Source organism: Harmonia axyridis, chromosome 3 (assembly GCF_914767665.1).
Source record: "Harmonia axyridis chromosome 3, icHarAxyr1.1, whole genome shotgun sequence".
NCBI lineage: Eukaryota > Metazoa > Arthropoda > Insecta > Coleoptera > Coccinellidae > Harmonia > Harmonia axyridis.
Genome location: NC_059503.1, coordinates 54,055,310 through 54,078,669, shown reverse-complemented (window position 1 = coordinate 54,078,669; position 23,360 = coordinate 54,055,310). Strand labels below are relative to the sequence as shown.

Genomic DNA, 23,360 nt, shown 5'->3' with positions numbered 1-23,360 from the left:
TTTTGGGTTCCAAGTCATTCCTATATCCCTCATAATGATACGGCTGTTATGTTGGCTAACCGGAGCAGGGGACTACCAGGAGAATCCAAATTAAGAGAGAATCCGCGAGAACTGTGGCCTGGCTTCAGGAGAAGAATTTGGTCTGACTGGAGTAGGGAGTATATGAATATAGGTTTGACAGAAAGTAGGTTATATTCCTCATTGATTGAACCGGGTCAAGACATGGTTTAAAGAACATAATTTGCCAAGAAAGATGATCGCAACCATGATCAGAATTAGATCAGGACATTGTACCTTCCTTTCACATTTGTACAAGATCGGGGTTAAGGACTCTCCCCTGTGCTGCTGTGCTGAGTATGGTGATTATGCCCATCTCTTCTTTAATTGTAAGGATAATATTTCAAGGGTTGATTCACAGTATCAGGATTTACTTGCATGGGGGCTTACATTGCCGCTTAATATAAATGAGGAGTTCTTTACCACCAAAACGGAAATAAGGAGCTTGTTATTTCTAAGCAGCTCTGGCATCAGACTGTGATCAGTGTTGATAGAGACAGCTTGTATATTTGAAAAACTTCCTGTTCAGCATCTAATTGTTCCCTGACCATTTTGTCCTTTCAGACTGTACCTACCCTATGAGTGTTAACATGTTTCACTCCTGAGGGAAAATATTGGGTATGTAGTCAACGCGTTACTGTCACAGAAAAATACAAAGTACGAACTAATCCAACCTGAGTTAATTTATTATCAATTCAAGAACTGTAAGAGGGTGCTACAGCGCAGGCTGATCTAGATCAAGTCTATACTTGATCTAGACTCCTACTCCCCTGGGAATCAGTCTGCTGAACCAAGGCAAATACGAAGAGACTGGATAAATAGCCGAGAGGCTGTTCCGTGGTTTCCAACTTCGCTCTGTTGGGGGAAAGCATATGAGTGAACTGAAACTGTTTGACAAGAAGAAGGCTGCGACATTAGAAAGACCTGCGATTAGATAACAGATGTAGTCAGATGAGTACAGAGGAGAAGACGAAAGTGGAAGGCACATGTCGATAGAATGGGGGAGGGTAGGCTAGCAAAAATAGCATTTAAGGAGAAGCCAAATACCAGAAGGGCGTTAAATCTTGTAAATTTTGAGCTAGGAGGATGATTTAAAGTTTGACGGAATCGACAGCACTCAGCGCATAAGCTTAAGTTTTTTTTTTTCTAACTCTACATCAGGCTGATCCGAAAATCGTGAAACACGAAACCGCCGTGTTTTTTGAAAATTTTCTTCATAGGATCTGGTTTGTATGATTGGGATATGGGTCGTGAATTATTGATCAAATCATGCTCGAAGGGCCTAAAATATTGTGTTTCAAATAATTTAATTTACAAGGTTCCACCAAAGGGAGTGTTTTATAGACTTTTCCTTCAACTTCTGGTGTGTTTGTGTTTTAAAACAACACTTGACAATAAAAATTTCCCTTAATGGAAAGCTCCTTCCTGGAAACTGGGTTGGACATATGAGGACACTGAATCAATTAGATTCAAACCTCCTCGAAAAACCATCGGATATTATGCCAACCACCTACGATTTTGAAACACCCTTTGAAAAATAAAGAATAAGTCTCGTAAATCGTCTGGACAAAGATTCATCCATATGGTTCACAGATGGATCAAAAACAGAGAAGGGCACCGGCATTGGGATATATGGACCTAAACTGAGGATCTCTAAAGCCCTGGGAAGTGAGCCCTCGATTCTACAGACCGAGATAATGACTGTTTATGTATGCGCCCAGGAGTCTCTCAAAATGAACCTCAAGGGGGCGCATATCTACATCACCACGGACAACCAAACCACGCTGAGATCCCTGGAATCGTGTTGTCAGGGGTCTTTGCTGACTTGGGAGTGCCGTAACACCATAAAGCAACTGGCCAGAGGAAATAAGGTGACTCTACTATGGGTATCAGGGCACTGTGGGGTTGAAGGAAATGAAAGAGCTGATGATCTTGCAAAAAGTGCATCAAGGTTAACACCTGCTGGACCTGAGCCTTTCTGTGGGATGGGGAAAGACCAATATAAAGCCGCGGTCCAGCTATGGGAGTTGAACAGCAGGACAATCCACTGGACTAACACTCCTAGACTTGTTCAGGCAAAGAAATTCGTGAAGAGTTCACCTACCTACGCCAAAAAGCTCCTGAAGCTGTTGCGAGCCGAGCTTCGGGTGATGGTGGGACTACTGACGGGGCACTGTCGGTACAAACATCATTTGTACCGTATCGGAAAGTCAGCAGACGAGATTTGCAAGCTCTGAGGATCGGAAGCAGAAACAGCCGAACACTTAATTCAATATGCAAGTATCATTTTATTGAAGATAAATTTTTTTTTTATTAAATATGCAAGTGTCCGGAGCTGGCTGGCCTAAGAACCATTCACATGGGTAAGCCGGTCCTGAATACCAGAGAGGTAACGGTCAAGGCCCCTAAGGAGGTTGTCAATTTTATTAACGCCGTTGACGAACTCCCTGGGTTTCTATGAATGACTAGGGTAGTGAACAAAAGATCTGCATGGTCGCAGTTCCCGGAATCCTTACCGAACCAAAACGACCCCAGTTCAAATAATAATAATAATAGGATGTAGTTCTGGAAGTTTATCCTCAGGCGCTGGATGTGGCTCTAGAAAGTTTCTTCGCGGGATCTGGTTTGTGTGTGTTTTTTTTTGTTTAAAACAACACTTGACTATAGAATGTGGCTCTGGAAGTTTCTTCCTGGGCGCTGGCTGTGGTTCTGGAAAATTTCTTCACGGGATCTGGTTTGTGTGATTGAAATAAGGGGCTTAAATCTTCAATCTAATCCAGCTCGAAGGACGAAAATGTTTTTTTTTGTTTAAAACAACATTTCACTTTTGGTTTTTTTTTGGTTCTGGGAATTTTTTCTTGGGCATCGGATGTGACAAAGGAAATTTTCTTCCCAAGTGCTGGATAGTTTCCTGTAGACTCATGTTATTCTTTGAGATTTTTGAAATATGGCTCTGAAAGTTTCTTAAAGGGCAGTGATTTTTTTTCAGTAGGCTCGTGATGTTCTCTGAGATTCTTGAAGTTTCTTCTCGGGTGCTAGATGTGGCACTGGAATGTTTCATCACAGTCGCTGGTGTCTTCCCAGTAGACTCGTGGTGTTGGCTGGCTCGATAACGCTTCGCCAAAATGTAAAAGCATGAAATAATTTTCAACTTTCGAGAAAACTGGAGATTCAAATAAAAACAAAAAGGTATCAGAAATTGTCTTTATCCATTTAATTTTGAAAACCAGTCAAATTTTCAGAATTTTGTTTTATGGAAAATGGTTTTTCCATAATAACTTTCCATGCTAGTTTCTCTGATAACATATTCAAATATTCTGTGGAAAATACTTATACACTGAAATTGAAACATTCCTTTCACCTATCACCAAGATATGAGGAAATAGTTTGTCGTTTATTATAGGTAATACCATTTCATAATACAAGTGCAGAAGACTGATTGATATTCTTCCACGAGTTCAAAATTCAAAAAGGAGCCACGAAGTGTTGTATTTTTTGCCGTAGAATACGAATCTGCAGTAAAAAAAAGTGGCTCCCATTTGCAATTCCAAGGTTGACCCCCATGCCTCTCACAAGGAGCATTTCAAATGGAAGAGGTTCTATCATAAGTCGATTTCCCATTTTTCTGTAAGATGTTTCCTTTTCAAGATTTTTGACTCTTTCAACTTAAAAAAAATATTCTGGTTTCTTCATTAATCATTAATGGTCACCTGATGAAATGATGAAAATGTGCATCATCATATCACTTCTTAGTTGCCTGTCTGACTGGATTGCTCCTTTCATAAAGTGTACAGTTACTTGTACGTCAGAATTTGATTCGATTAATGGTTCTCTTCCTCTTTTAGATATGAATCTAACAAACAAACAAAATGACTACTAATTGAATAAAAGAAGTAATGTTATATTTTATTCTATTTATTTTTGTCATCGAGTTACAATTATTAAAAACCATTTTTTAGCAAATACATATTGTATAAATCTATACAAATATTGCTTCTGATTTAATCGATATTTGACTTTGCAATTAGTCTTAAGTTTATCTTAAATTGTATTCAAGAAGTTAAGACAAGTTTGTTACTATAAATAACCAATAAATATAAAATAATCTGATAATAATGATCAATAATTATTAGTGAATAGAACGTTCCAACTATGTCCTTTTACTAATTCATCTACTTGTTATCATTATCGATGAAAATAGGTTCATCATCATATATCAATTGACATTTATAATTCAATATTTAGTGATAATAACAATAACAATCTTCAGTTTCATAATTAAATAAGGCCCTAAGTACTCAAATCTCACTCTGATAAAGTGAGTAATAATATACATTTCAGAAGAGGGGAAAATTTTTGACTTGTACATATCTTAAACCAATGGAATCTTCACTGAAAGAAACACTGTCTTACACCATTTCTTAAAATTAGAATTTTTTGTAAAACCAAGAATATTGCTATTCTGTTGCATAAAACCCCACAAAATTCCAAACAATTGCAGTATAAAGTTTCTAAAAATGGAAAATTAAATATTGAAAGAAATAAATATACCCAACAATGGAAATGGACAATAATCGATGAAAATCCATAATTAAAATAGAAATCATAAACAAATATAATATGTTACTTTATCGAAATAGCATCCACAGTTGGATATGGATACAGCTGACATTGCTAACATTTTTTATCCTGACTCAGGGTCAACCCCATATTACAGTAGCACTTTTCCGTGTAAATTTTGACGTCTATTTTTGGGAATTTCTGACAGCTGTTTGGCACTATTACACTATGCTTTTTTTTAAGATTGTTTAATGGTTATTGCAGAGCTGCACTCTTGAATTTATTATTGAGGTTATATTCAAGGTTTTTCTCTATTTCAGTGTCGTAATGAGTTCATTACAGTTCTAAAAACAATGCTGTAATGAACTCATTACTCATTAAGTGAAGAGAATTGCGGCATTATTCGCAATTTCTCTTAATTCTGTTGGTGTTGAATCGATTTTGGCTGAAATATTTCACGAATTTAATGCGTAATTATAAATTATTTCAAAATTCGAAAAGTCCAATTCAAATTCATATTCCATAATCTGTCAACTTTCGTAAGTCACACCAACTGCCAAGATACAATACAAATGTACTAGACAACAATCAAGACAACAATCAAGACAACAATTACAAATGTACTAGGATGTATAATCTCAATTTTTCATTGAATTTCGATAATACTTCACAAAAACTTAGCTGAAATAGAGAAAATATCGTCTAATACTCGTTGCAGAAGGCAATTCCAAGACTTATGCATTAGAATTTCGCATTCGTGTTGGAATAGGAGCCCATTCTACAACTTGTTTTAGTATATACTATTCTGATAAATATTTGAGAGATCAATATCACATTTTCTGAATTAATACAATTATAAAACCAACAAAACATTGAGTGAAATTACAAAGAGCTTCACTTAAAACTCTTACAGATTCTTAATTTCAGTTTGCCACGTCAAACCGATTAAAATTGTGTTGGCAGGAAAAAATTTTCAATTGAATTTCATGCTTGACATGCATCGAAAATAGTCCTGAAGTCTATTGTAATACAGGGCTTAGGTAAATTTATTCCTATATTCTACTGATGAAATATATGTACAAGTCAAAGACATATCTTGAACACTTGAAAATCAAGGTCAAGACACAGCACCTATAAATTTGCAACATGTTTTTTGTTTAATTTTAGAGTATTCGATTTGCACCATGTTTACATAAACGGTTTGAAAATTCCATCAACCATTTTGCAATAATAATTAAAAATTTGTTATAAACCAATATAAAATTTTCTATTCAGCATAAAAATAATAAAATTGATAATCAAGCCCACAAAATCATTAAAATTTTACTACTGAATTGAAAAGACTTTATTCCCACCTTTGTTAATCAATAAACATATCTAAAATCATAAGGCAACTCCTTTATATGGCTGCTTAAAAAATTATTTTGGCTGAAGGATTTTCGAAGAAAACATAATGATCAACCATAAAAAAAACTCAAAGTGTATAAAGTTATCACAGAGAAATAGATTGGTAATTGCCCCTAAGAAGAATTATTAATATTCTAGTTCAACGTTAGAACAACAGTATTGATGAACTGACAAAAGAATGAAGCAGTTGAGGCACTTCTGTTTGTCAGTCATAGTGGATCTAATGTCCATCTATTAATTTTTTCTCAAAGTGTATATACATAAAAAGTTACTTGTTATTTCTATTATATACAACGATATTATTGCTTTAAGGCATTTTGTTAGACCAACTAGAATTTAGTAACTTTTGTTATCATTGGCGAGAAAAACAGAGAAATAAAAAATTTCATATTGTTGGATAATTCTCAGTTTTTTTTTTGGTTAGAAGTATCCAAAAATACCAATGAAAATGAAAGTTAATTTAAACACTATTAAAACTGTACTTCAAACCACACTTGAAACCTCTTTGGCATTTAAGAATCAACTTCACCAATATCAAAACGATGTTAGCCCATTTGCAGTTGCAAGCAGTGGCGACGTCAAAGGGGGCTCGGGCCCCCCTAATATTTATCCTTTTCTTTTGTTTCATACTCCCATTCCGAAGAAAGAAGCGCAGAATCAACAAATTTTTTTATTATTATTCTTTTCAGTAATCGAGTGACTTTATTACTTTATTTCATAATATTTTCTGATTTTCTTGTTTCCTTCAGTGTTTCTTTTGGGGGTTGTGCCCCCAGAAGAAAATTTAAGGGGCACCTAGGTTCAGTTACGACGTTCAACTTCACTCCATTCAAGTACTGAATGAGAACGTAAGTTAATATTTTTCCAAAACGTTTGGACACTTTGTCCTCCCGAACATTGAAATGCCCCCTCGGGGAACATTCCCTTGAAGGGTCCTCTTTCTGTTTCTATATGTTCAAAAATTTTTGTTCCTTAGCTGCACGTTTTTTATGAAAAACTCATGAATACATATATTTTTCCTTTACCCTTTGATTATTTCGATTCCGTCGAAAGAATTTTGGTCCCCCCTTGGAAAATCCTGACCCCTCCTTGGTCCGCCCCTATTCTTGAAAAGCCGTCGCCACTGCTTGGAAATATAAAAGAATAAGAAAAGAGAACTTGAAAAATACTTTGAAAAAGTGATGTTTGAAGCTTAGTCATAGATAATGTTTCAACATATATCTTCCTACTTAAATGTTTCGAATATCAATTGAGCACAAAAATTTTATACTGACATTACCTTGTTTCAATTCAATTCTGATCCCTCAGAAAATTTCTCACTCTGCTTTTCAGACTGTTAACCTAATGAAACTACCCGTCGTCTTAACAGAAATTCCCTAGTCAGTCATTTCGTTGAAATAAATTTTTGTAACAACGATATCTCCAGTACTCAATGTTTGAGTTTCCATGTTTGAATGGTTATCCTTTGGGAGCACTTCTTCAGAATTCTGGAAAGCACTACTGAAATTTCCACTAGGCGTTATTTCCCTATCAGACTTCAGTCCATTACTAAGCTGTCTACCCAAATGACAGTTGCAATGACATCTGTCAAGTTCAACGTTTGGACTATCTATATTGGAGGGGAGAAGTGCGGTGGCGGTGAGAATCGACTCCAATCGTTCTATCTTGTCGAATCTATCAATTTTCGAATTACTCAAAATGGTATCGACGAGTTGCATACTTTCCGTAAGACTTGTGGGGCCAGAGTTCTTCGGAGAAGTCATGTCAGATTCCAAACTGGGATAATCTTGGTCATTATCTTCGTCATCTGAAGAATCCTGCTCTTTCTCTTGTCCCAGACTCTCCAATTTTTCCAGTTTTTTCGCCACCTTGGCAGATGATTTGAGTTTTTCTTTTTCTTCATCTGTAAGTTCTATAAACCTATTGGAGAAGATTAAATGAATAAGAGCCCTACAAATGAATATAACTTTTAGAGATCTTACCTCAAAAGCCTAACTTCTCTGTTGCTCAATACAACACTTTTAGAAGCTGTCGCTAATTTTGCTCTCAACTGAGTAACCTCTTTCTCTGTTTTTCTTTGTCGTTTTCTCAATTTCACCTCATCCGGTGTAATATTCATGAAAATCTAGAAAAAAAATTGAATTGAGTAAAAAATAACACCTCTTCAAAGTCATTCTGAAAAATCACCCATCGCATTCTTAATAATTCTCAATAAACATTTACCTGTTCATGGCACAATTCAAGGAACAACTTTCTATTTTCTTCCTTAATAGCACGACAAATGGGATAATAAATCTTCTCGTTTACCAAACTCAAAACATCTGCCGAAGCATACAATACCATTTCCCTGGTCAATGGTCTCTTTGACCAATACTTCTGATCCCTTCTGTAAATGTTTTTCAATTGGTCCTTCATCGGGTTGACCGGTGCGCCGTAGTACTCACAGAGGGCGTTGAGGGCCACGCAACGAGCCTTGTACACCGGTCGTCCAGTCTCTTGGTACGTCAGGACTGCATGAGCGGCTTGAGTATCGAAAACACATCTCAGAGTGATGCCGTATTGGTTGTAAAGGTTTACCGAGTCATTTCTACAGTCGTGACTAATCTATAATGGAAAATAATTCAAGGAACGGTAAAATCTCATGTTCGGCTCATGACTTACTTTTACAACATTTGGACTCTCCAACAACCTCTTCAAACCGCCCTCTATCATTCCAGGACAAGAGATCAAATCAAATACATACGAAAATCCGGTCATAGTCGCGATCTGAATCAAAGTAAGCTGCCCCTTGAGACCCAGATTGATACCCTCACAATCAAAGCCTACTACGATCTTGTCCTCTGTAAAAGGCCATTCTTCCTCGTCCTCGTGTCCCATGTTCTTCTTGGCGGACTGCTGATTTTTTCTCATGATATCATTGACCACCATTTGGCAGTCTTTCTCGCTGCATATCACCCTAGTGTTCTGAAATACCTTCGATTTCCAAGAGTCGCTATGTAGGATGGTGTTTTGATTGTTGAGCATGTTCTGTCTGTTCTCCCTGCCTGTGTTTTCTTGCAGTGTCTTCAGAACTAGGGAGTTAATCCTTTCTTTCAAGCTCTGGTTGGGATTTTGCGCTCGATTTCGGTTGGCGTCTTGGGACATGTTCGAATCTTCGCTTGAATCTGAGGATTGTTTCTTAACAAGGGCTGGAATACAGAAAATATTGTTTTGGTTATGCGAGAAATATGAAAACTGCAAATTTGACAATAGTTTCCTATTATAATGAAGAATATTCCACATCCAAAGATTTCTCAAAACAATGAGTAACTCCGTTTATGAAATCGAATCGAATAATTGAAATTCATGAATTTAAATAAACCCTGATCAACTCACTTTGCTTGAGATTGAATCCTTTATTTCTATCATCCTGAACTGCTACAGAAGGCATTGATTGTTGAACAGGAGGTTCTGGACTTTTAGCTTTGAGGCTTTCGTTAATTTTTTGCTGCATTTTTGGCTGTTTGAGCCTATCACTGATCGATCTTGGACTCTGAGGTTGAGGTTGAATTTGCACTGAAACTTTTTCGACAGGCACGTTGTTGTTCACGTTATTATTGTTCGTGTTGTTCGAAATAATCGGAGTAGGTGGAGGGATATTGTTCAAATTTTGATTTTTCTCATTCTGTATCATTAGATCCTGCGAATATTTATAAATAAAGAATAAATATCTGGTATAAAGTTTATATCTGATAATTTATTTGGAAAGGAATAATCAATGTCTTTTTTCTTATTTTGAAAAGAAAATAAAGTTCATTAGAAAAAATATGATTTCAAAAGTATATCTTCAACCATAGACAAATCACTTCATCATTTGAATCTTAGTAGTGAAATGACATCATAAAACGTTTCCCAGCATCGGGGCCACACTGTGAATTTTTTCCATAAAATCAACATAACAATTGGTTGACAAAATATTCAAAAACCTGTGAAATGTGTATGGCATTGTGTACTGTTGAACTAGTAGATTAAACAAATCAAACCAATTTTGAAAAAAATAAATAAAACATAAAATTTCAATTGCAAACAAAATGAGGTTATTTGAATTACAAAATTTCCTCACCATATTAGCTTTGTTCTTTGCTGCCACATCTTTGATAACAGCACTTATGTGCTTTTGATTTATCTTGGGGGCCTGCAGTAAAGTCACCAGATTAGACTGGATGTGGAAGCTGTCAGAGAACAGTCTCAGGAAACTCAGTAAGTGAGTAGGAGTGTTGAAGAGGTTCGACCAAATGTCTTCTGGAAGATTGCAGCAGACTATTTGAAAGAGTTGTTCCACCAGAATTGGACCTTTCTTCAAGTCAATACAACGAGCGAGAAAATCTAAAAAAGAATTGAACAAAAAATAAGTTACATTGTGATAGTAATATTGAACTTTATTTTGATTAAAGTGTGGAATAATCATCTCCCATTAGTTGATATTTGAATAGAAATGGTATTAAAATGTATCAATCACAATATAAACAGTATTTTATGGCAGCTCAAAGTTAGCAAAATGTTGGAAGCACTAATTCTGAAACTATGTTGAAAATATTTAATGCCGTATAACACTTTTCAAACACCATTGTATTTTTTTTTTGACAAATCGGCATTTGAAGTCTTTGGTGCTAATCTCCAACATTTTAAATTACTCAAAAATTCCTATACCACCAATTATATCTTTGGAAATATTTTGAAATAATAACCATTTCTGGAATATTTTCACCTAGCATCAAAAGTCTGAATTAAAAATAAATTATTCATTTTATCAGTATCTATTAGTGGTGTTAAAATGGGTGCATTTTCTTTCTTTAATGTTTCAGAAATTGGCGTTGTTTCCAAGCAGGTGTGAAAATAGAGAAATTGATTATTTTCCTTTGAAACTTCTCACCAAATGTCATGACATGGTGGAGGGGATACTGTGGGGCAAGCAACCGTTAATTCGCTTAGCATTTCTTCTGTTAGTTCTGTTATTTCAGTCTTATTTCAATCTACTGGTTCAAATTTATTCAAAATGCCATCATTTTTTTTCAGTTTTGGTTGTTCAATGAGGGCAAATAGAGATGAAGTTAATTTCTTCGGAACGTACGGTTTATTTGCCCCACATGAAACACCTGTCAAAATCAGCTGACACCAAAGGCCCTATTGAACAATACCATATTCACTCACCTAACAGAGTCTGCGTACTTTCAGGATCAATTTTAACATCATGTTGGAAATGTAGCTCGGGAGGGCAATGGGATTTAACATCTGTATAATTGGTTAAAACCACACTCTCCTTCTCATCATCAATAGTGAACACATTAGGGTGTTTCAACAAAAATTCCCTGAATTCATGAAAATGTTGTCCTGATACATGTCTTACTTCAGGATTAGCTTGAGAACGATGCCCTAAAAGACTTCTTATTGGCACTTCTGTACCTTCACCATACTGTGCAAGCTTTTCTGAGAAATATTCAACTGCTTGTGTGGTATAATCCTTACCACCTGAAAGACAACATGTAATAATATAGGATATGATACTAGTACAAAATTAGTTACCATCAGCATCTTTTCCATCTTCATTTTGGAACATATTTATCATAACATATTCCCCATCGATTTTAAAAAGACTTGGATATTGCCCTAGAAACTTTTTGAGACCACTTTGAGAACCCCCGGCTATTTGTCTCATTTCTTTCGTGAATCCTTTAGATCCGAATTGGCAACTCAAATCATGAAGGGTTCTGGGCTCTCCTTTGTCCATAAGGCGTTCAAAAAAGAACAATAAAGTCATATTTCTAGACAATTCATACTGCATAGCTTCCATTTTGTGTTTTTTTATTACTTATTATCATTCAATCAGAAAAATGGTGTTAATTTCTTTAATAATTCTAACAAATATCGGTCATCAATGACTTTCAAAACTTAATACGTCGAAATAATCGTTCCAAATAATATATTCCATACATTAATGAGAAATTTCTAATGATCTATTTTGAAGATCATTAACTTCTTGAGATATGCAGGCTTGAAACTTGTCTCTAAGAAAACAGCACATTACATAAAAACGATAACAGAACATGTAGAATTTGGAACCTAATAGAAAATTGAAAAATTGTATATTAAAAAATTTTTATATTCAAAACGTCAAGTTGGCGAAAGCCATCTTGAATTCTTATGTTATGACAGCTGACAAACCAGATGACGATTGCAGAGATAACCTTGGGGTAGGTTGGACTTCTTGGATAAGGTAAAAGGTTCAAATGAAATCTTGAAAATACACTCGTTTTCGTTATTCGGAATTCCTGGCAAGTGGAATTGGTTTTTAATTGCCAGGCGTTGAATAAATCTCTTTAGTAATACTGGTACATATATTTGATATTGATGTCTTCTGATGACTAATGGTATTATACAAAGAAAAAGAATAGAATGAGAGGTTATTTGATATGTGTCAACTTTTTTAAAAGAATAAAAAATTGTTATGGTAGGGGTTTTCTCATGTGCCGGTTTATCACATGATTATTTCAAAATTAATAGTGAAAATCAATTTAATTCTTTCAATTAATAAAAAACACGATGTCGGCACATACCATCCTTCTTGATTTCACTGTAGACCCAGCCAAAATTAAGGATGAGGCCCAAATTACTATCTTGACAACCAATATTGAGAATGTCTTTAGAAGTTACGTGAAAAATTTGAAAGAACTTTATCGTTTGAAACTAGATGAAGGAATTTTGAAAATATATTCATGTGACTCGGAGGCCGTTGTTAATCTCCGATTTTATAATAATGGTCTGATCACTATCAATATAGAATATTACACAAATGAAGAAAAAGATCTCCTATTTCCATTTGATGTAAGTATTATCGGTATACCGCATTATCAATTATGTTTCTTGATATATGCACTGAAATTTCAAATATTAACACCACATAATACGTATCCCAGGGATATATATTGCACCTGAATGCAGACCAATTAGGTTTCTCAGTGAAAAAGTTAATTGATTTCTTTAACCCAAAGTGAAGGTGTTAATGTGGATATATTGGAAACAATTAGATCAATATAGATTTTAGAAGAAATCTCTCTTCCTTGATGCAAAATTTCTGATTTTCAGCAACTGAAAGTTATTGAAAAGCAATTAAAGATGATTTTGAACAGTTATCGTTCGAAACATTTCCCCCCTATCAAAAGAGGAGCTAAAATAGACGTATACATTACAAGCTCAGGTTAGGCCTGAGAACTGAACAGAATTTCTGCATCCCCTTTATTGCATGTTTTAATGTTTTTAATTGGGGTTAACAGTGGTTTCAGCTTATTTCATCATTTAAATATTATTCATATATCTATTCTATTCAATCCATCAAATATTGATAGAATAATATGTAATATTGCAAAAATATTATTGAAAATAATTGCCATTAATTATTTGGAAAAGAAATGATACAATCCAATCCATGCGTCCAGCTCAAAAATAATAGTTCAATAAAATTGAATATTGAATAATATATTGAAGTAGTGAATCAATTTGTATTTGCATGAATTTAGTCTTTTATACCTCCAAATTAGATTCTAGTTAGTTTTATTTTATAGAAAATTAAGACTTTTGAACAAGAACTTAGTGAACGTGTCAATGGGATTCTCAAATCCAGAGCTTTAGTACCAATCAAAAGAAGTGTATACCCACATTATTTTCCAACATCAGGTTTGTACATATCATTTTTATTTTCATGCGCATTTTTGATGTTTGCATTCTTCCAACTTATTTTATGTAATTTGCATGCTGGTGATACTTTTTGGTGGATGATATAATGTAATTTTTTTGCAGATGAGAGACTTCTAGAATATGACATTGATAAGATTGTGTTTGAGGAAAAGACCAAGTTTCAAAAAGTACAAATATTACACTCTAAAAGTCTTGGTAACATGCTTGTTTTGGATGACCTACAAAGTTAGTGAATGTTAAAAAAAAATTCTATTTCTTATCAAATCTCTTTTAGATATCTCAGAGAGAGATGTTATTTATACAGACACCATAATGAAGAGAGAAACTGAAAATTACAAGGATAAGGAAATTGTTATATTAGGTAAGAAATTATATTTGAACTTGAGTAAGTTTGAGTTTATACATAATTGATTTTTTTTCTTTAGGTGGTGGAGATGGAGCTCTACTTTATGAGTTGCTAAAGGAGAATCCAAAAGAAGTTCTAATGTTTGAAATTGATGATGTTGTAATGAAGGCATGCTCTAAACATTTGAGAACTCTTTGTGGAGATGTATTAGATAAAATGTCAGGACCCAATTATAAGGTAACTTTATATTTTTCCAGTAGTGATGATAGAACACAATATTATATCGCCGTTCCGGTGAAACAATGACGTAACTGCAAATTTTTGACATTTTGACTCAACAGCACTATTAGGTCCTAAATTGATGCATCTATACGGAAAAAGAACGACGTAAGTGTACAACCGTCAACGGCCGCAAGATGGCAAATACGTCATTGTTACATTATTGAAGTTTCACCCCTTTATCTTGGAAAATAACGACACATAGGTCAGTTGCGTGTTAGACTTCCCGGGAGGAGTTACTGTTTTAGTGGTAAAACGACGTAATTGCATAGTTAAACGTAATAGTTGAAATTTGTGTGCACCAGTTCAGGAGAACAACGACGTAAGTGTACATTGTGTCATTTTTATTTTATTTTTTTTTAGTTTTTATGTCACAACTGTTCTTTGTGGCAATATTGATCCAAATTCATATGTTTTGGTATGTCATAAATGTATTTTTTGACGTTATTCCTTCGAAATAATGTCGTTGATTGATCTTATGTCAAAAAGATTTTTGTAATAAAAATAAGGCTACAGCGTTCCTTTTGTTCGAATAATTAAAAATTCCACTGTTACTTTATGTTTGACTTTTTTACAGAAACTTTAAGAAGATACAAGTCTTGAACCAGGTACTTAATATGAATTCAAGAGCCGAAAAGATAGTTAATCTCGCTCTTTTTGGAGATCAAAATGAAGCTAATTCAAGAGTTATTTCTGCACTGCCTGGATGCTCCACTTCAAATCCTGAAGAAAATACGTTACTTGATATTTCTAATAACTATGTCATAGAAAATGAAGGCTCAATCAAACTTAGAATAACTAGAACTAAAGAAAATTTGTACCGTGAGGAGACAAGTTCAAGAAGCGATTTTTCTGCAGGTTCGAGTGACAATTACGAGCCTGCAAGTGACAACGATTCGTTAGGCAGTTCGTTAAACTCTATAGACGCAGAAACTGAAACAATTGTCCAAGAGTTGCCCAAAATTTCAGAGGCTATAGAATGCAAAGAAAATTCCCCACAACGTAAAAAAGGTAAAAAGAGGTTACGCAGAACCGAAAATTGGGCAAGCGTAAAAGCCAAAAGCTTAAAGAATAGTGGAAAGAGCTATAAGTCCAGAACAGGAAAACTGATGCCGGCAAAGGAGATGGCACCACCTTGTCCAGATAAATGCGTTTTAGCATGTTCAAAGAAATTTTCCGAGAATGCAAGAGCTCAGATTTTCAGGGAGTATTGGGGAATGGGTTCATTACAGAGACAACGAGATTTCTTGGGTTCGTGTATTGAACAACTTCAACTTAAATATAGGCGAGTCACCTCTGGAGTGCCCCGTAAACCAAACAGTGCATTTTATCTTGTCGTTAATGGAGGGAAAATTCGCGTATGCAAATTATTTTTAATCCGTACCCTTGGAATAACTGAGAGAAAACTCCGAACAGTCATTGAGTCGAAATTATCAGGTACTGGAATTGTAGCTGAAGATAAGCGAGGAAAGCACGGCAAACATAAAAAGGCGGATGAAGAAATAGTGAAGTCGGTACGAGACCATATTAATGCCATTCCAAGGGTTGAGAGTCACTATGTCCGAAAGGATACTACAAGAGAATTCATTGACGGTGGTCTTTCGATTGCTGAATTACATAGGCACTATGTAAGTGAAAGATCTTCTACCCGAGAAACAACTGCCAGCTATGATATGTATGCGAGAATATTTAATACTGAATACAATATAGGATTCTTTATACCTAAAAAGGATCAGTGTGATTTTTGCGAGTCCTTCAAGAATTCAGTTGGTGATGATAAAGAAGCCTTGGAGAATAAATATAATGAACATCTACAAGAAAAAAAATTAAGTAGAGAAGAAAAGGACAAGGACAAGGAAAGAGCCAAAAATAATGAAGTTGTGTTAGCCGTATACGATCTGCAGGCTGTATTACCTGTCCCAACTGGGCAATCATCAGCATTTTTTTATAAAAGTCGATTGAATTGCTACAATTTTACTGTAAGTAAAAAAAACATTTTTGGTAATGTTGTAGGTTGTTGATTTGAAGTTTTTCAATCAAATTGATATTACAGGTAACCGAAATTGGAAGGGATAAATCTCTCTGCTATTTTTGGCATGAAGGTTTAGGCCACAGGGGAGTTAACGAAATTGGTACCTGCATAATGTTATATCTTGAAGAACTTGCAAAATCGAACCCTGGTGTCGACATAGTGTTTTATTCTGACAACTGTGGAGGCCAGCAAAAGAATAGGTATTTCATGAAATACCCTATTATCCTTAAATTAAATATACTTTTCTATCTGATTTCAGATATATGATCGCAGCTTATTTATATGCAGTGGACGCGTATAATATTAATACAATTACGCATAAATATCTTGTTCGCGGGCACACTCAGAACGAGGGTGATGCTGTACATAGTATTGTGGAGAAAAATTTGAAAAGGGCTAAAAACTCAGGGCCAATTTACGTGCCCGACCAATATATTTCACTAATAAGAAATTCAAAAAAAAGAGGCAATCCTCTTGTTGTGAAGGAAATGAATTTCAATAATTTCTTTGATTTAAAAGATTTATATGGAGAAATCGCTCCGAATTTATCGAAAAACGTCGATGGGAAAGAATTTAAAATAAGTGACGTAAGACAACTTGAATTTCAGAAAGGAAGCGACGTTATTCGTTACAAAGTAAGTTTCAACCAAAAGGAATGGGATAGAATAATATTCAGACCAAAGAAGAGACGTGTTTCCGAATTACGGCCTATCAAAGAAATTAAAACAAAACCTGCTTACACACAAAAAATTACAATAACAGAAAATAAAAAAAGAGATCTGAAGAGTTTAGTTGACAACAGAATAATTCCCGAGTTTTATAAGTATTTTTATGATTCTGTTTTATAACTCATATCATTTAAATGTACCTACTATTGATTCTCACCCATTAAAAATATTGACAAAAACGCTGCATTTTGATTCAACATTTTTGGTGAAACAATGACATAATTACAAAATCAACATTAAGTTATTACAATGCTCAATTCAAATTTACATCAATTGAATGTATCCATGATCAACTCTTAGTTCTCATAAAATCGTTGCAAATGAAATGAATTCACTTCTTCAAAACCTACATCTAATAATTTCAAATCAGTTTTTCCTCTCTCCTGAAAAATTCATTAAACTTCAGTTACGTCATTGTTTCACCGGAACGGCGATATTGAATTCACTAGCGTCCAATGCATATAACGGGGGGTTTTTATATGCACAAGAAGTTTCTATGGTTGGTTTCTATGATTTGACAGTTGAGAATGTCAAACTGTGTTGACATTTTTATTAGTGATGACGTCACACACCGCCAATTTAGTTCTCCTGTCAGTGTTCGGAATCCAAACAAACAAATTGTCATTCAAATTAGTACGTTGTCGTTGAAGAAATTGGCTTATTTTGATAAATGAGATTATTTAAGGAACAATATTACTATTAATTGGTAGACAGAAGGAACTAGATTAATGCCAGTAAGTTCGATCTTGAAGTTCATCTAATACACACTGCTTTTTACAAAATCTGGGGAATGATACAGGATTCAAACTTACTGGTGTTAACCTCGTTCCTTCTGTCTATCAATTAATACTGAAATCGTTCCTCATATACTCTTATTTATGAAAATAAGCCAATTTCTTCAACGACACCGTACTGATTTGAATGACAATTTATTTGTTTGGATTCCGAAAACTGACAGGAGAACCAAAAATGGCGGTGTGTGACGTCACACTAATAGAACGTATTCATCATGAATCGTTTAACGCCAAAACAACGCTTCCAAATTGTGGAAATTCTCTTTGAAAAAAATAAATCTGATCTCGAAGTTCATAGAGTACTTTGTCCATTTTACGATCAACATAACCGGCCTAGTTAGTTAGCAATTTGTGCAGTTATTGATTGTTTTCTCACTAATTTTACTTCTCTATTCAAAACCAATAACAGGGCAAGAAAAGAGAATACTGCTGATGTAGCGTAAAGTGTTGAAGAAGACGCTGAAATGTCGATACGTCGCCGTTCTTAACTTGTTGGCCTTTGTCCTTTTTGGTGAATGGCGAGCGCTATCGAGCCATGCTGATCATTTCTTTGTTTCCAAAAATTGATCAGCCAAACATTGATGACATATGGTTTCAACCAGACGCCAGATTTATTGGAAAAAGTAGTGAAAAATTGGACTGATCGAATGGACTATTTAACCCGTATTCGCGGCAAACGCTTTAAAAGAAATCTTTAAAAAAAATTAATGTCATGAAATTATCTACTAAATTATAATATTAAAAATCATTGAGAACAAGAATGAATTTGGATATACCTTCAGTTCTGTTGGTGTATCATATACCCAGTTACACATATTTCAGAAAATTAGCCTAACGACTTTTTGCTATCTGTGTTACTTACAGATATTGGTGTCTGATTGTTTGGCGGCTCTAGATGGTTACATTGAAGAAGGTAGAAAATTTGATTATATTTTTGGCGATTTGACGGACGTACCCATATCTGACGATCCTGAACTTTGGTCATTCATGGAAAAGGTCCTACAAAAGACCTTCAAAGTTATGAAACCCGATGGTAAGCTTATGACCCAAGTTTGTGGTGCCATATGCACTGACGCTCTAAAAAAGTACGAAGATTTGTTGGAAAAACAAAAACCAAAAGTCAAATTTGAGAAGACTAAAGCATTCATCCCAAGTTTTATGGAGGATTGGGTCTTTGGTTTTATAAGTTTCGATAATTCTGAATAGTTGATGTATGTTTTAGGTTTCACAAACCTTGATCCAATGTGAACTGATTTATTCGAAATTGTTGCTTCAGAATTAAAATGCTACGAGTAATAAACTAGAATAAGAAAAGGGCGTGATGTGACCTATTTTGTTATACTGAATTTATGTTCCATTTATTGAAAGTTTAGATTTTGTTGTTGAATCAAAAACCCATCCAGTATTATCTGAATTAGGGCTGATATCAAATTATATATCGAATAAAAATTATTTTTCTGTAGAAAAACATATGTTTCAAATTGAACTAAAGTTTTAAGACCTATCTTTATTCATTATCATTATCTATCAAGCTGCTTTAGAAGAATGAAATGTAATTTTCTTATTATAATGTACAGCTCTCTCTTAAGGATTGTTTGTCAGTATTTTTAGATATGGAATTCAAAAATTTTTTTTCAGTCAAGAACCATCATCATAAGTTTTGATAGTTTTGTGAAAGATACAGAGTGTCAATTAAATAGTACATGAAAAAATTAAAAGATATCCTAATAATTTCGTTTATTTTTTATCATTGACAGATTTTGTTCTGGACGAGATTTTAAGATATAGCTGAAATCGAAACTATATCTTTAGTTTGAGGTATACTGAAATAATGTCAATGATGTTCCCAAGAATCGGCAGAATTACTGAAAAAAATAAATGTTACAGCATCCATTATTTGGGATCGTTCTTCAATTTACCAGAAACTAATTTCAGAGTTTTAGCTGGCAGGAGAAGCAATATGTCCGTGATTTGAGCGATGGTATCGAGCACTTCACGCCTCAGCTCTACAAAAAAAACAAAATTCCTTAGACTTCTTTGTAATACAACAAAGGATTTTTTTTCGTTCCTTGAACAACTAACAGATTCTGTGATAAGTAAAAAAATGGAAAATAATATCAAGTAAATAAAAGCAACATTGACTAATTCTACACTCAAGAAGTCTTGCAAAGACTCCAAATCAAAACGATTATTTTATGATAATTTTGAAATCTAATCATTGTGTGTGTATATTATTGCAAAATTGCTTTACCTTTGTGAATTTGTTCTTTGGATAAGTGTTCATGACTTGTAGTTGATGGTTGTGGTGTAGTTGTTTCTATGGCTACATCGTCATGGACAGTGCTGTGATCATTGTTATTTGGTGGAAGATCAGTTAATGACGGTTCAACTGGAAAAGGTATGGGGTATACTGGAGAAATAACAAGAGGTGGTCTTATGGTAGGTCTAACTGTAGGTGGAAATAACTGGTGAATAATCTTCCATAAATCAATATTGCTTAAATGAGATTCCACGAATTGAACATCTGCAACAAAATTATGGTATTTGAAATGGATGGAATTTTTTAAAACATTTAATAGATTCGATCCTTACTTCATGAAAATTCATTATAGATAAAATAATTTGTTTTATCTACATTTTCCAGATATCAAATACTCACTAGTAGAAATCGAAAAAATAACAAATGCACCAAGGAAAACAGATATTTTCATCTTGAAATTGAAGTCAACCCAGCACTCAATATGATCAGCACCATTTCTATATTTTTTCTAGATATTTATCCTACACTTGAGATTTTTAATTACCCTCATTATGTGAAAACGTGCTTTATGATAGTTGCTAAAGTGTTCTAAAATTTTTAAGAATAATTTACGCTACCAAGTTATCTGGAAAAAATGATTCATTCTCGAATCTGGAATTCCATTTTGTGATGTTCTGATCGGAACAAATTAGGAATGTACTGACTGGGTCAGGAGCTTTTGAGCTCTCGTTAATTCATTCACCAATTACTCCCTTGGAGACCACATGTACATTTATTTGGTCTCCAAGGGTGCAATTGGCTCAAAAGCTCATGACTTCACGTCAGAGCTTCCGCTTGGGATATAAACCCAACCGTCCTACGGTAAAGTGAACATGCTCCACTATTAAGATAAGGTGTATAAGGCAGGGAATACTGAATGCCTTAGTGCTCGCGGAATCATACTCTCCAATCCTTTGAGAGAGTGCGCATTTCACCATCTGATTTTCAGATAGTAATCAACTCCAGTACGCGAATTCTGTTATATGTCTTCATTGTCTTCTATAGACTGAAATCGGTTGTCGCGAAATGGTGATTTGTAGAGAAATTTGAGTTTTGGAAAGATAGAAGTAAAGAACAAGGAGTTATAGAAAATTTCGACCAGAGCCATATATGTCAGGGTGTTGGGGGAATAAGCTGATGGTTGTTAGATAAAATTTCAATTTTTGAGTAGAAATAAATTGATATGTTATCGTGAAGCAAAGTCCGAAAGTTTTATTTTGACAAATCTGTTTTTTTGGCATGTTTTTTGATACCGTCGATTCACCATCATGAGCCTAGCGTTGTACCATGGAGAACTGGGTTCGAGTCCCAGGTAGGCCACGGGTATTCTGAAGGACACAAAAAATGTCAATTGCAATGCATAATTTGAGTAATTTGAGACAAGCGCGTTCCCAGGGGGTGGGTCAAGGGGGTCATAACACCCCCTCCCAAAATGGAACCACCTAACACTTAATATGCGTTTCAAGCACACAAGGTACGAAATGGTCCCATAAAAAAACTTGAAGCCCATAACGGTGATCCCCCCAAAATCAAGGCTAGGGCCGCCCTTCGCTCAAGAGGCGATCCTTGATGATTTCGAAAGCAAAAAATCAAGATTATAAACTAAAAAAGAAAACATTTTTCGGAGACTTGAACACACATAGTCAAAATTGAGAACACGATTTGTTACTATGATACTCAATACAATTTTTTTATTGTTATATCCTATGTGTAGGTCACAGTTTACTAATAAAGATTTTATTATACAGGGTGGCCATTTGAAAACGAAACAGACGAGATTACAGACGAAATAAAGTTTTTCGATAGAAATGCTCGGACAGGTCGATTTCTGTTTCGAGGGGGACAACTTAAGATGTAGGTTACGGACGCATAGCGCTTCAACCCTTGCTGCTACAACCCCCACCCCCAATTTTTGAATAGGGAAGATGGGGTGAGTGATACCTCAATTTAAAGGTATTTTTATACTGATTTCAGCACAGTAATTATTTTTTCATTTTATGCATTAGTTCTCGAAATGTTCATGCGTTAGTTAGTTAGGAAGGAAGCCACAGTCATGGTTGTTTTGAAGATCAAAATGTCGATTTTTCACAAAACACTACAAGTGCCATGAAAACAACACTTCATTTTCAAATACTTAGTTAAGAATATTTCGAGAACTAATGCATAAAATGAAAAAACAATTACTGTGCTGAAATCAGTATAAAAATACCTTTCAAATGAGGTAACACTCACCCCATCTTCCCTATTCAAAATTTGGGGGTGAGGGTTGTAGCAGCAAGGGTTGAAGCGCTATGCGTCCGTAACCTACATCTTAAGTTGTCCCCCTCGAAACAGAAATCGACCTGTCCGAGCATTTCTATCGAAAAACTTTATTTCGTCTGTAATCCCGTCTGTTTCGTTTTCAAATGGCCACCCTGTATATTGTTGATATTGTTCATATTTTGAAACAAATCATGACCACGGGTTAGAATCATTGAAGTAATACTTGATTTATATAGCGTTATCCTAGTACCACATTAGGCCCTTTTTAGTTTCTATTTTGACACATATTTCTGGGGTGATTTCAAATAGATGTCTGGCTATATGCATTTTTGGCCATTGTTTTAAAACAATGGCCCTAATTAGGGCTAATTACAAAGCTGCAAACCTAGAGGTTATGTTTGTTTTGTTCAAAAATATTTGAGAGATTAATTATTTTTACATTTTCTCTATTATACACATTCTACACTCAACAAAACATGAATTAAAATTATAAAAAGCGGTTTACATTCACCTTCATTTCGACATTTCAGGATCAGAAATAGTCACGAATAGAAGATTGGGCGTTCAATCGCCTTCCAAAAACGAACATTTTGGTTTTCAGTTTCAATGGAGCAGTGGTCGATAGAAATGGCGACTCAGTGGTAGCAGCTCAATGAGAATTTTGCGTTTTTTCAACATTATCCTGCATGAAGCAGTCGACCTAACATAATGAATTGGGCTAAACATTTTCGAACTAGTTCGATGATGATGCGACCAACATGAAATTTTGCTTCAAAATTGTAATTGTTATTATACATCATCTACCCGAAAAATGTTGTTTTTTCGTTATTCTGCTTGCATTTACTTAATTCATGAAAAAATTTTC

The 23,360-nt window shown here is 34.7% G+C and overlaps 4 protein-coding genes across 5 annotated transcripts; 2 read left to right on the top strand and 2 right to left on the bottom strand.

Annotated features, from left to right (window-relative positions):
• Positions 1 to 7,028: 7,028 nt before the first annotated feature.
• LOC123676952 lies at positions 7,029 to 12,223 on the bottom strand. The gene is made up of 8 exons (XM_045613295.1): positions 11,587 to 12,223; positions 11,215 to 11,532; positions 10,127 to 10,389; positions 9,400 to 9,703; positions 8,686 to 9,212; positions 8,248 to 8,628; positions 8,007 to 8,149; positions 7,029 to 7,944 (listed from the first exon to the last, which is right to left on the bottom strand). Exons 1-8 carry the CDS (start codon positions 11,852 to 11,854, stop codon positions 7,401 to 7,403), a joined length of 2,748 nt encoding a protein of 915 aa, XP_045469251.1. The 5' UTR covers positions 11,855 to 12,223; the 3' UTR covers positions 7,029 to 7,400.
• Positions 12,224 to 12,398: 175 nt separating this feature from the next.
• Positions 12,399 to 19,796, top strand: LOC123676954 (spermine synthase). The gene is made up of 6 exons (XM_045613298.1): positions 12,399 to 12,885; positions 13,623 to 13,734; positions 13,858 to 13,980; positions 14,030 to 14,116; positions 14,181 to 14,338; positions 18,799 to 19,796. The coding sequence occupies exons 1-6, from the start codon at positions 12,604 to 12,606 to the stop codon at positions 19,138 to 19,140; spliced, it is 1,104 nt and encodes a 367-aa protein (XP_045469254.1). The 5' UTR covers positions 12,399 to 12,603; the 3' UTR covers positions 19,141 to 19,796.
• Positions 14,526 to 17,329, top strand: LOC123676953. 2 transcript variants are annotated; one of them, XM_045613296.1, is made up of 4 exons: positions 14,526 to 14,702; positions 14,958 to 16,359; positions 16,434 to 16,612; positions 16,672 to 17,329. In XM_045613296.1, exons 2-4 carry the CDS (start codon positions 14,998 to 15,000, stop codon positions 17,258 to 17,260), a joined length of 2,130 nt encoding a protein of 709 aa, XP_045469252.1. In that variant the 5' UTR covers positions 14,526 to 14,702; positions 14,958 to 14,997; the 3' UTR covers positions 17,261 to 17,329. The 2 variants fall into 2 exon arrangements, with proteins under 2 accessions (XP_045469252.1, XP_045469253.1); XM_045613297.1 differs by lacking the exon at positions 14,526 to 14,702 and having other exon boundaries at positions 14,758 to 16,359.
• On the bottom strand, positions 19,657 to 20,751 carry LOC123676955. The gene is made up of 4 exons (XM_045613299.1): positions 20,594 to 20,751; positions 20,186 to 20,458; positions 19,854 to 19,940; positions 19,657 to 19,799 (listed from the first exon to the last, which is right to left on the bottom strand). Exons 1-4 carry the CDS (start codon positions 20,643 to 20,645, stop codon positions 19,735 to 19,737), a joined length of 477 nt encoding a protein of 158 aa, XP_045469255.1. The 5' UTR covers positions 20,646 to 20,751; the 3' UTR covers positions 19,657 to 19,734.
• Positions 20,752 to 23,360: the final 2,609 nt, after the last annotated feature.